We start from the raw sequence: 12,813 nt of genomic DNA, 5'->3' as shown, positions 1-12,813 counted from the left end.
AGTTCTTTTTTCTCGTATATTTGTACAGTTTCAAAAATATTTTGAGCTTAGTGTGAAAATAAGTGTTCTGAGCTGCACCCACTAACCATCCGAATACCAGAAGTCAAAATAATCTATATACACATATAATAGGGGTGTGCATTGACTCAAATCAAGAACATACATATTGTACATTTGTTACTTCTCATCTTGTTGGGACATTTGTTGTTTTTCATTGAATAGATGCATGCTGAAGAAATTTATATAGCTGGATTCTGAATATATTTTTCACCTTCTGTATATGTATAGCTGTTGAAAATGATTTGCGTGATGTGCACTTATATGGGTATATAACTCATTTACTCTTGCTTCAACTTTAACACACATTACAGCTTCAACATACTTTTATATGTGTTTTAACCACTTAAGCCCCGGAGAATTTGGCTGCTCAAAGACCAGGGCCTATTTTTTTTTTTTTTGTGGCGTTTTTAACGCTCTTTTTCATGTGTTCACCAGGGATATGTCTTTGAGTACCTACTTTTAGTTTTTTTTTCATGCAAAGAGAGGAGCAGAGAAGGCTTTTGGTCTGACCCAGCGTGGTGCAGGAGATTAAAAATTCTTCTAGTGGCATTGGATGCCTGTCTTCCTTTAGTAAACCCTGAATGGTAAGTTTTTGTTAACTCTGGGAGGATGTCAAACAAGCGATCAACCAAAAGCTCTGAATAGATTTTAACATCAGAATTGAGCAAAGATATTGGCCTAAAGTTAGCAGGGGAAATCGGTTCTTTGCCAGGTTTAGATATAGTTACCACATATGTCTTCAACATCTCAGCGGGGAAGGATGCCTGTGAGGTGGCTGAATGGAAACTTTTTTGCAAATATGGTGAAAATTGGTCTTTAACCACCTCAATACTGGGCACTTAAACCCCCTTCCTTCCCAGACCAATTTTCAGCTATTAGCGCTGTTGCATTTTGAATGACAATTGCGCGGTCATGCAACACTGTACCTAAACCAAATTTGTGTCATTTTTTCCCCACAAATAGAGCTTTCTTTTGGTGGTATTTGATCACCGCCAGGTTTTTCTTTTTTGGTGCACAAATAAAAAAAGACCTAAAATTTTGAAAAAAAAAAAAATTTTTGTTTAGGTTATAAAATTTTGTAAATAGATACTTTTTTTCCTGCACTGATGAGCACTGATGACGCCACACTAAGAGGCACTGATGAGGAGACACTGATGGGGTGGCACTGATGGGGTGGCACTGATATGCAGCACTGATGGGCACTGATAGGTAGCACTGATATGCAGCACTGATGGGCACTGATATGTGGCACTGATAGATAGCACTGATATGCAGCATTGGTGGACACTGATAGGCAGCGCTGATGGGCACTGATAGGCAGCACTGATGGGGACTGATGGGCGGCACTGATGGGCGGCACTGATGGGCACTGATGGGCGGCACTTATCGGCACTGATGGTGGGCACTGATGGGCACTGATAGGCAGCACTGGTGGGCAATAATGGGCACTGGTGGGCGGCACTGATAGATGGCAATAATGGGCACTGGTGGGCAGCACTGATAGATTGCATTGGTGGGCAGCACTGATAGGGGGGCACCACTGGCAGGCTCTCTGAGCCCTGTTTGCGATCCCTGGTGGCCATAGTGGGCATCCCTGGTGGTCATGGGTGGGCATCCCTGGTGGCTCTAGTGGCACCCCCTCCCCCTGGGGCTGCACTGGTAATCAATCATCTGATTACCAGCACAGACACCCCCTGTGATCAGTGAGTAATTAGAAATACTCACTGATCACCCCAGCTGCAGAATCGATCCTCTTCTCTTCTCCTCACTGACAGGATCTGTCAGGAGGAGAAGAGATCGAAGCCGTTACAACGGCTGTATTGACATTACATGATGGCTGTGATTGGACACAGCCGTCATGTGATCAGGAGGGCCAATCACAGGGCCCCCCTGCCGAGTCTTGTTGCTCTGTGTCCTAGGGACACAGGCACATCGAGATTTCGCCGCTGCGCGTACCCGCGGCAGCGCAATCTCTCTCCTTCTGAAGGACGTTCCAGAACGTCCGATCAGAAGGAGGAGACTCCCACCCGGCCGTATATTTACAATGGCCCGGGTGGGAGGTGGTTAAATAGCTTGTAGTAGTCATTTGTAAAGCCATCAGGGCCTGGGGCTTTCTCATTTGGTAGTTAGTCTATAACTTTGATGATTCCTTCCTTAGTAAATGGAGCATTAAGTTTTGAGAGGTGATCCTTAGAAAGGGCTGGGAGCTGCAACCGAGCTAGAAAACTGTCAATAGCTTAAGAGGTAGGTTGGGAAGTAAGGGGGTCAACTCTAAGATTATATAAGGAGCTGTGTTATTCATCAAAAGAATTGGCAATATCTTGGGGGTTGATTATTTTGTGGCTAGTGCAAGTATTAAAAGGGAATCAAATTTAGTTTTTTGCCGTTGGGTTTCAGTCTATGGGCCAGCAATCTTCCTGCTCTGTTACTACTATCATAGTGCTTAACCTGCTGAACTCTTGCTAATTTGTCAAACTGATCAAATAAAAGGCCTATAGGGTCTAACTGGAGTCTAAGAAGAGTAGAAGAAAGGATTGAGTCTGGGTGGGCCTTACTCTAAGGATAATGCCTCCCATGTACGTTATGAGCATTCCAAACTAGTAAGGGGTCCCTAGTAGGGATGATCGAACTTTTCAAAAGTTCTGTTCGGCCAAAACATCCGAACTTCCCGAAAGTTCGGCCCGGATTTCAGAACCCCATTAAAATCAATGGGACCCGAACTTCTGTAATCAAAAAACACCATTTTGAAGCCCTAAAACCCAATAAATGCCCCTAAAAAGTGCCTAGGGTTCTGGGTCATACCCCAGGGACTATTAATTACACAAAAAAAGTTCTTAAAAAGTGTAATTTTTGATAGAGAGCCAATTATTGAAAAAAAAAAGTTAAAAAAAAAAAAAAAATCTTTGGATTTAGTATCTGGTGGGTCTAAAATGTGTACCTGTGAAGTTTCAGCTCTGTAGCATGTCCAGAACTATAAATAAATATGGTTTGTATTTTGTCACTTATAGAACAGGTTAGTGGCTTCTCGCTTTTCACACCTTGCCGGTTTAGTAGCAAGCGTTTTTTTGGGCATTCTTTGGGGTCTTTTCAGGCAGGCAAAACATCTGAACTTGTGTATACGGGTATATATACCACTATACACAAGTTCAGATGTTTTGCCTGCCTCCAAAGAACCCAAAAAATTCCCATAAAAACGCTAGCGTCAAAAAAAAACGCCCAGGTGTGTTGTTGCAGGTATTTTTTTGGGTTCTTGGAGGCAGGCAAAACATCTGAACTTGTGTATAGTGGTATATATACACACATACTTATATGTATATATACACCTAGACATATATAGGTGTGATAGTAGCAGAAATATATGCTTGCGCTAATGAAATCATTTACACTAATATGGTTATGCTCCTATAACACCTATCTATGTCTAAGTGTAAAATACATATAAGTATGTGTGTGTATATACCGCTATACACAAGTTCAGATGTTTTGCCTGCCTCCAAAAACCCCCAAAAAAATGCCTGCAACAACACACCTGTGCGTTTTTTTTTACGCTAGCGTTTTTTTGGGCATTTTTTGGGGTTCTTTGGAGGCAGGCAAAACATCTGAACTTGTGTATAGTGGTATATATACCACTATACACAAGTCCAGATGTTTTTCCTGCCTCCAAAGAACCCACAAAATGCCCAAAAATACGCTTGCTACTAAACCGGCAAGGTGTGAAAAGCGAGAAGCCACTAACCTGTTCTATAAGTGACAAAATACAAACAATCTTTTTTTTTATGGTTCTGGACATGCTACAGAGCTGAAACTTCACAGGTACACTTTTTAGACCCCCCAGATACTAAATCCAAAGAAATTCTTTTTTTTTAATTTATTTTTCTTTTTTAATTTTTTCAATAATTGACTCTCTATCAAAAATAACAATTTTTAAGAACTTTTTTTTGTGATTTTGTGTCTGGGGGTCTAAAAGGTGTACCTGTGAAGTTTCAGCTCTGGAGCATGTCCAGAACCATAAAAAAAAAAGATTGTTTGTATTAGGTCAGTTATAGAACAGGTTAGTGGCTTCTCGCTTTTCACACCTAGCCGGTTTAGTAGCAGGCGTTTTTTTGGGCATTTTTTGGGGTTCTTTGGAGGCAGGCAAAACATCTGAACTTGTGTATAGTGGTATATATAAAAAAATGCCCAAAAAAACGCTAGCGTCAAAAAAAACGCCCAGGTGTGTTGTTGCAGGCATTTTTTGGGGTTTTTTGGAGGCAGGCAAAACATCTGAACTTGTGTATAGTGGTATATATACACACATACTTATATGTATTTTACACATATATAGGTGTGATAGGAGCGTAACTATATTGGTGTTAATTATTTCATTAGCGCAAGTAGTTTTTTCTGCTCCTTTCACACCTATATATGTCTAGGTGTATATATACATACATGGGTGTGTATATATACCCCCTATAAACATGTTCAGATGTCATGCCTGACTCCAAACATGTGCTCAAAAGATCCCTATGGACGCCTGCAGCCAAAAAGAATGCTGACGGGGGTGAAGCCATATTACTGCAGCGAAAGTGACACAAGAGAAACTAGCTTTTCTCTATAGCGGTCACCCTGATATGGAAAGGTTTTGTCACCCTGCCATAGCAGTCACTGTCAGTTAACCCTACACTACACTACGGTCCCCTTACACTTAAAACTTTCCCTACAGAAACTGAATAAATTAAAGCTAACTAAAGTGTAAAAGAGCACCCTAACTACACTAGATATCCCTTTCCTCACACTAAAAATTGCTAAATGACACTTTGTAACACTTTGTAACAGAAGTAACAGAACAGCATTCCACTCTCTTCCATGTCCCGTATAAGAATGCTAGGAATTTGGCGGGGGCTATCTTATATACGGGGGGGCGTATTCACTAATGATTGGTCTATGGACCCCCTAGTCACTCCAATCACATTCCTAGCATTCTCCTGCCCCCTCAATTGGCTTTTGCTAATGGTTCTGGTCCAATCATGGGCTTTTAAAGCCCATTTCCTGTCCCATTGCATTTTGGTCGGTTCTGGTTGCCGAATTCCGAACTTTTTGGGCAAAAAGTTCAAAATTCGGCCGAACCTCGAACAGCCAATGTTCGGGTCGAACCGATGGTCGATCCGAACCGTTCGATTATCCCTAGTCCCTAGTAGGGGTGGCAATAATGTCAAAATATTCCCTGAGATGTTGAGTAAACGACTGTGTATTAGAAGGCTCAGATATCATCTTCAAATTAAATTGTTTTAGAAGTACAAGTGGGCAGGTGTCCTTCTCCTCCACAAAGATGGAGACAGCAGCATTGTCCGACCAGTTAATGTCTGCATTTATTCAGAAGGATGTCTGCTGGAGCAACCATTTATCAACAAGAAATAGATCAATAAGTGTATAGGTGGCATGTCTGGGAGAGAGGAAGGTATAATCTGTCTCTGTACTATGCTGTCGTGGCCAGACATCAAACAGATCTTCAGTATGAGTATTGGGCCCAAAGTAGGTACTGTCCATTTGGGCGGATTTAATAAGTCCATCTTTGGGTCCACTAGGGAGTTGAAGTCCCCACATATTACATGTGAAGTCCCTACATATTACATATCGGATTTTGGAAACTTTGCAGAAAGTCTGGCAGAGAAAGCGTAGTTGATGAGAATGTGGGGCATACAGTATATGTTAACCAGGGTGTAAGACTGGGCGTTGATATCACAAGTGCGTATTGTGAACCTGCCATGTAGGTCTAGTATGGCATCCTTGAGCTAGAATGCTAAAGAGTTCTTGATAGCAGTAAGTACGCCTCGCTTCTTGCAGAAAGTGGAGGCAAGAAAAACAGGCAGATATTGTAATCCTTGTGAGAGCATCTGGGGGTTTGCTGAGCATGGAAATGGGTCTCTTGGATGCAGAAAATGTCAGCTTGGAGTTTAGAGGCTTTGTTACACACGGATGCTCTTTTGGCTGGAAGGTTTAGGCCTTCAGTGTTAAGTGATACTATCTTTAAACTCATGAGGAATGGATGTTGACCTTAGACTAGGGCATCAATGGCATAGATGATGCCGGGTCTGGAAAAGAAGTATCCACCACACAGAAGAGGGGATTCTAAGGTGCAGGGGCTAGTTCTACCATAACAGAGGAGGATGCTGGTGAAAAGAGGTGCCTGGTGTACCAACCCAGCTGTAGAAAGAGGAAGACGACTAACAAAATGAGTCAACGCTTTTCCTTAGGGAGCTACTGTAGGTAGCTTAACAGAAAATTGTAGCTGCTATAGTGAATGTAAAAAATGGTTCTTACGTGCATCACGTGCAGATATACTGCTCAACTAGTGGGGAGAAAGATAAACAGGGAGGAGTAAGCTTACTCTTGGCTGGATACACTAAAGGTGAAAATTTTACTTTGTCATTCAGATCCCACCAATGTTGTTCTGCTTGGACAGTCTTTTGTGAGAGACAAATTGCCAATCCTGTGAGGAGGTATTGGGATCAGTAGTGCCAAGTGGGGGAGGCAGAGCTTCTGGAATGATGTTACATCTTCTAAGTAGCTGGAGCCTCTCTTCTAGCATTGTAACTTTGGATGTCTCCTCATCGCGGGTTACCACAAGGGTGCAAGGATAGCGTCAATGGTGGATTATCTTGTGATTCCTGAGGGTCTTGGTGATTGTTGCAAGATTCTTGTGCCTCTGCAAGGTGTACTGGGACAAATCAGGAAGCAACTACAATCTAGAGAACTGTTCTGGCAGAGGATCCACACATCTGAAGGCTGACAAGTGATACATTGCATGAAACTGACTGGGGTAGCTGAGCTGGTTTGTGGATCAAATGGATCCTCTCAATGGAGAGGTCCACTCGTGTTAAGGTGGGAGCAACACATTTAAATAGATCTTGCGCATAGTGGGAATGCTGGGCTTGGGAGACCGATTCAGTGATGCATCTAATTTTAATATTGTTGCAGTGGGATCTGTCCCCCGGATCAGCCACTTTTGCTTTGAGCCAGCACAGTTCATCCCTATGTGATTTGAGTGCATGAATGAGGGAATTGAAAGAGGATGCATGTTCCTCCATTCTATCTTAAATCCCCCCAACTCTCTCCCCCACCATGTGGAGATCATTTTGAAATTCATGGATACAGGATAGCATGTCACCCTGCAAGGAGGCTCATAGGGGCAGGAGTATGTCATTGAGGGTAGAGTCAGAGACAGGCTTACCAGTAGTAGGGAAAGAGGCAATGGGATCAGGGGGCTCCATAGGATATTGGTAGGCTGCCTGTCTATTGCCTACCTCTATGTCATTTAGGAGAAAAAGAATAACCACACCACAGATTGCTAAAGATTGGTACTTCTGTACATTTTTATATATATTTTCACTGTTGACATTTAACATTATATTAATGTAAATTAGTCCATAACATATTATATAAGTGCAATTGTTTTGTTGTGTGTTGATTAAAAGTTGACTTAATTCTTTTCATGATGTTATATCTACCAGGCATGGCCTGAAGATGCACTTCAGAAGGTGGCAAATCATTTTCTTGACGATGTGGAAATGTCACAGGAAATCAGAAATGAAGCTGTGTTCATGTGTCATCACTTCCATCAGAGTGTTGTTGCACTCTCAGAAAGGTATTTAATTAAATCTGCAGCATAACTGTTTACCTGAACATTCAAAACCAATGCTTATTGTCAAAAAAGTGTATGCTCTAAAGAATGGTACAAAGTTTTGTTGTTTTCACTGAGAATTTTGCACGTCAATAAAATAATCTTAAACTTGCAGACCAGGCCTTTTCTGGAACTTTTTGTTTAAAAGTTTAAGTCAGTATTTTTTTTTTTAGAAAACTACTTAGAAACACCAAACATATATACATTTATATATACTGCTCAAAAAAATTAAAGGAACTCTTTGAAAAAACACTTTAGATCTCAATGGGGAAAAATATTATGCTGGTTATCTATACTGATATGGACTGGGTAACGTGTTAGGAATGAAAGGATGCCACAATGTTTAATGGAAATTAAAATTATCAATCTACAGAGGCCGGAATTTCAAGACACCCCGAAAACCAAAGTGAAAAAATGATGCAGCAGGCCAGTCCATTTTGCTGAAATTTCATTGATCAGCAACTCAGAATGGTCCTCAGTCGTTTGTATGGCCCCCACATGCTTGTATGCATGCCTGACAACATCGGGGGCATGCTGCTAATGAGAGGACAGATGGTGTCCTGGGGTATTTCCTCCCAGATCTGAACCAGGTCATCACTGAGCTCCTGAGCAGACTGAGGTGCAACCTGGCAGCATCAGATGGACTTAAACATAATATCCCAGAGGCATTCTATTGGATTTAGGTCAGGTGAACGTGGGGGCCATTCAGTGGTATCAATTCCTTTATCCTCCAGGAACTGGCTACATACTTTCACTGCATGAGGCCAGGCATTGTTGTGCACCAATAGGAACCCAGGACCCACTGCATCAGCGTAGGGTCTGACAATGGGTTCAGGGAATTCATCCCGATACCTAATGGTAGTCACGGTGCCATTGTCTAGCATGTAGAGGTCTGGGCGTCCCTCCATGGATATGCCTCCCTAGACCATCACTGACCCACCACCAAACCGGTCATGCTACATGATGTTACAGGCAGCAAACATTCTCCATGGCTTCTCTAGATCCTTTCATGTCTGTCACATGTGCTCAGGGGGATTTTGCTCTCATCTGTGAAAAGCACAGGGCGCCATTGGCGGTCCTGCCAATTCTGATGTTCAATGCCAAATGCAAATTGAGCTCCACGGTGCCGGGCAGTGAGCACAAGGCCCACTAGACGATGTTGGGCCTTCAGGCCACCCTTATGAAGTCTATTTCTGATGGTTTGGTTAGAGACATTCACACCAGTGGCCTTCTGGAGGTCATTTTGTAGGGCTCTGGCAGTGCTAATCCTGTTCCTCGTTGCACAAAAGAGCAGATACCGGTCCTGCTGATTGGTTCAGGACCTTCTACGGCCCTATCCAGTTTTCCCAGAGTAACTGCCTGTCTCCTGGAATCTCCTTCATGCTCTTGTGACCGTGCTAGGGGACACAGCAAACCTTCTGGCAAAGACACATATTGATGTCCTATCCTGGAGGATTTGGACTGCCTTTGCAACCTCTATAGGGTAGCCTCATGCTACCAGTAGTAATACTGACCCTAGCCAAATTAAAAACTAGTGAAAAACAGTCAGAAAAGATGAGTAGGGGAAAAAATGCCATTGGCCTCGACGTTTAAATTTATTCCTAGTTTGGAGGTTGTCTCATTGCGCATCTAGTGCACCTGTTAATTGCCTTAACACCAAAGCAGCTGAAACTGATTAACAACCCCCCTTTGATACTTAACTGACCAGATCAATATCCCAGGAGTTTAATTGACTTGATGCTATACTCTGATTAAAAAGTGTTCCTTTGAATCTCTTCAGCAGTGTGTGTGTGTATATATATATATATATATATATATATATATATATATATATATATATATACTGTATATCTACAAATATTAGCAGAGACCCTGGATAATAAAATGGGGATTTGCGCAGAGGTCTTTGAAACACAATTTTTTGGGGAAAAACACACTATTTAATTTTAACCTGAAAAAACATCATAGATAACCTATTTTTTTTTTTGTAAAATATAAAAGATGATGTCCCGCTGAGTAAATAGATACCTAACATGCCATGCTCTAAAATTGTGCACGCTTGTGGAATGATGACAAACTACAGTACCTAAAAATCTCCATAGTTGAAACTTTAAAAATGTTTACAGGTTACCTGTTTAGAGCAAAAGAGGAGGTCTTGTGCTAGAATTACTGCTCTTGCTCTAACATTCCCAGTGATTCCTCACATGTGTAGTTTGAACGCTGTTTACATATGCTTGCATGACTTACGTATGTGTTCACTTCTGCGTGCGAGCACGAAAATTTAATTTACTTAAATTGCACTTAAATGTTTTTCTTATTGTTTATTTTACTTTTTTTTTTTATACTGTCCATTTATTTTTTGTAACACTTTTATTCCTATTACAAGAAATGTAAACATCGCTTGTAATAGAAATAAGGATGACATGCTGAGAGATCTGGGATCAAAAAAGATGAAAAAAAAACTATGGCCCGGAACTCAGAAGTGACATCATGGCATCGCTCCAGTCCTCCAAGGGCATAGAGACGAGTGGCGATCATCTTGGCTACACTGTTCTCCATATCCAGCTATCGCCAGCATCGGATCGCTCCCGGGCTTCACTGATTGGTCAAGTAAGCTCGGGAATGATAGCAAAGCGGTGTGAGCTGCTGCCATAACCCCAGTATTTAACATCAAACAAATGATGTATTTTGTTTAAGACTTTGACTAATTTAATTGCCCTTTAATTCATTATTATTATAGTGGTTGACTGAAAGGATTGAAACAGCAAGCTTTCAAGACAACTCATATCTTTTCTTTGGACATTGTAAAGGATACCTGAAAGCTTTTCATAGAATTCACAAATATTGTGTGCTTAAAAGTACTCTTGGCTAAACAAAAAAATAGTTTGGTTCTTTATTTTGCTGCACACCCAATGGTTCTCAGTCATCTCTTATTAGAAACTAAAAAAGGACTATTAGTGACATAGCCACATAGCTTTCCATGGGATTTCTGTTTTTGGCAGCAAAGTATGAGTTCCATAATACCGTATTTGAATATTTTTAATTTTGAAATGATTGCCTCAAAGTTATGTCCCATAATTTGTTATATTTAAAGAATAACTCAAGTTAACATAAAAAAAAATAGTAGCAAGTACAGTTATTCACTAGAAGAAACTTTATAAATGTATTTTGCAAAAAAAAACACAATTAGCTGTTGTAGCAATGACAGTAAAGAGTCTCCTTAAAATATATTTCTCCATACTTTTAGTGCAGGGAGTTGCAAACAAGATCTACTAGGAACCAAGAAGATCAGTAAACATGAATTGCCAAGGCCTCTCACCACACACACAAATTCCCTTTTGATATTTGGTTTAAATACACCTATAGAGGTGTACAGAGCCGCGCTCATCTAAAGTGCACTAAGTGTAGTATTTTAATATAGTGAACCAATAACGGGTAATAGTATATATATTATAAAATAAATCACTAATAACAATTGATATGAATATAAATATAAAGTGCATTAACAGTGGTGAATATAAAGTGCAACAACAATAAGTGAAATAAATCACATATAAATTCCCATGCACAGTAAAATAAATATAAAGTGCAGCAGCAATAAGTGAAAAAAATCGCAATAAGTGAAAAAATCGCATATAGAGTCCCATGCACCAACAGACTTCAGTGCAGTCTCCAAAGGATTCTTCCACACACAACCAGATCTTCAATCCCAATGTGTGAAAAGGCTTACCAGAAATCCCCGACCCCTTAGTTATAGGGGGTCAGTGTAAGCAGAATGATCTGGTTGATTCTTCACGAAAAATTACAGTTTTATATCTTTATGTTTGAAGCCTGAAATGTGGCAAAAGGTCGCAAAGTTCAAGGGGGCCGAATACTTTTGCAAGGCACTGTATAAAGAAAAAAAATGCCATTTAAATTGCCGGAAATACAATACCATTGCCAGCCTAGTCCCGCGCTGGTGTCGGGCATAATGATTGATAATGGATCCACATCGGAGGACACATCAAAAACTGTGTGTATGGTTTTATTTCTTTTTGACACTTTTTTGACACTTTTTTTTGGTGAATGAGTAGGAGTACAATGTACCCAATACTCATTCACATGGGGGGGGGGGCAGGATCTGGGGTCCCCCTTGTTAGAGGGGGCTTCCAGCTTCTGATAAGCCTCCTGCCCGCAGACTCCCACAATTACAGCCCAGGGTTGTGGGGAAGAGGCCCTTGTCCCCATCAATATTGGGATATAATGCTTTGGGTGGGGGGGGCCAGTTGACAGCTGATGACTCATCCGTTATTAAGGACGCTTCCGGCTCGCTCCTTAACAGCCAGCTATTCACTGTTCCCTGACTGTGCCCACTCATGGCTTAGAATGCACTGTGCATCGTGTTTGCAAATTTGGGTGTTCACTGAGTGGGTAATGTTAGGGCCAAACTTATGCTCGGTCCAAACCGCTCGCCCAACACTACTCGACCTCAACAACTGCTACCGATAGTCAAATAAAGCTGAACAAAAGTAAAGGTCAGATTACACACCTAGCCAAGATATAGAAAATTGGACCTCCTTCCCCTTTGTTTATGCAAACTGGACCTGTAAGGATTGCACAGTTTTATAGAGAATGCCAACTGGCATGCAAGCTGAGATGGTCATATTAATGCAATTGCAAAAAAAAGTTTATATGTAAAAAACAATAATATAAATGATTACAAATTATATATATTAACTTAACTTAAAATGAATAATAATTACTTACTTACAATTACAAGGGAAATTCTTTAGGAAAGAAATAAGAAAGAGACAGATCTTTTATAGAACCTAAAATGTATTCTTCTGCTGTACTGTGTTTCATTTTGAAATAATTATTAGGGCATAACAACCACTTGCTTACTGGGCACTTTCACCCCCTTCCTGCCCAGGCCAATTTTCAGCTTGTATCATTTTGTTTTCACACATGTAGAGCTTTCTTTTGGTGGTATTTAATCACCACTGTTTTTTTTTTATTTTTTTCTAAACAAACGAAAAATGACAAAAATTTTGAAAACAAAACAAACCTTTTTTTTTTTGGTTTGTAATAAAATTTTGAAAACAGATAACTTTTCT

The 12,813-nt window shown here is 40.7% G+C and overlaps 1 protein-coding gene across 1 annotated transcript in view; it reads left to right on the top strand.

Annotated features, from left to right (window-relative positions):
- Window positions 1-12,813, top strand: part of LOC309552619 (dynein axonemal heavy chain 3-like) — a 1,537,563-nt gene that overhangs the window by 903,045 nt on the left and 621,705 nt on the right. The window contains exon 34 of the mRNA XM_082253560.1: window positions 7,551-7,684. Within this exon, the coding sequence (XP_082109686.1) occupies window positions 7,551-7,684 (134 nt within the window). The remainder of the gene's footprint in view (window positions 1-7,550; window positions 7,685-12,813) is intronic.

This window comes from Pelophylax lessonae (genome assembly GCF_965119305.1).
Source record: "Pelophylax lessonae genome assembly, chromosome: 4".
Taxonomy (NCBI): Eukaryota; Metazoa; Chordata; class Amphibia; order Anura; family Ranidae; genus Pelophylax; species Pelophylax lessonae.
The sequence above is the reverse complement of the archived record's forward strand: the minus strand, read 5'-3'. Positions and strand labels throughout refer to the sequence as shown.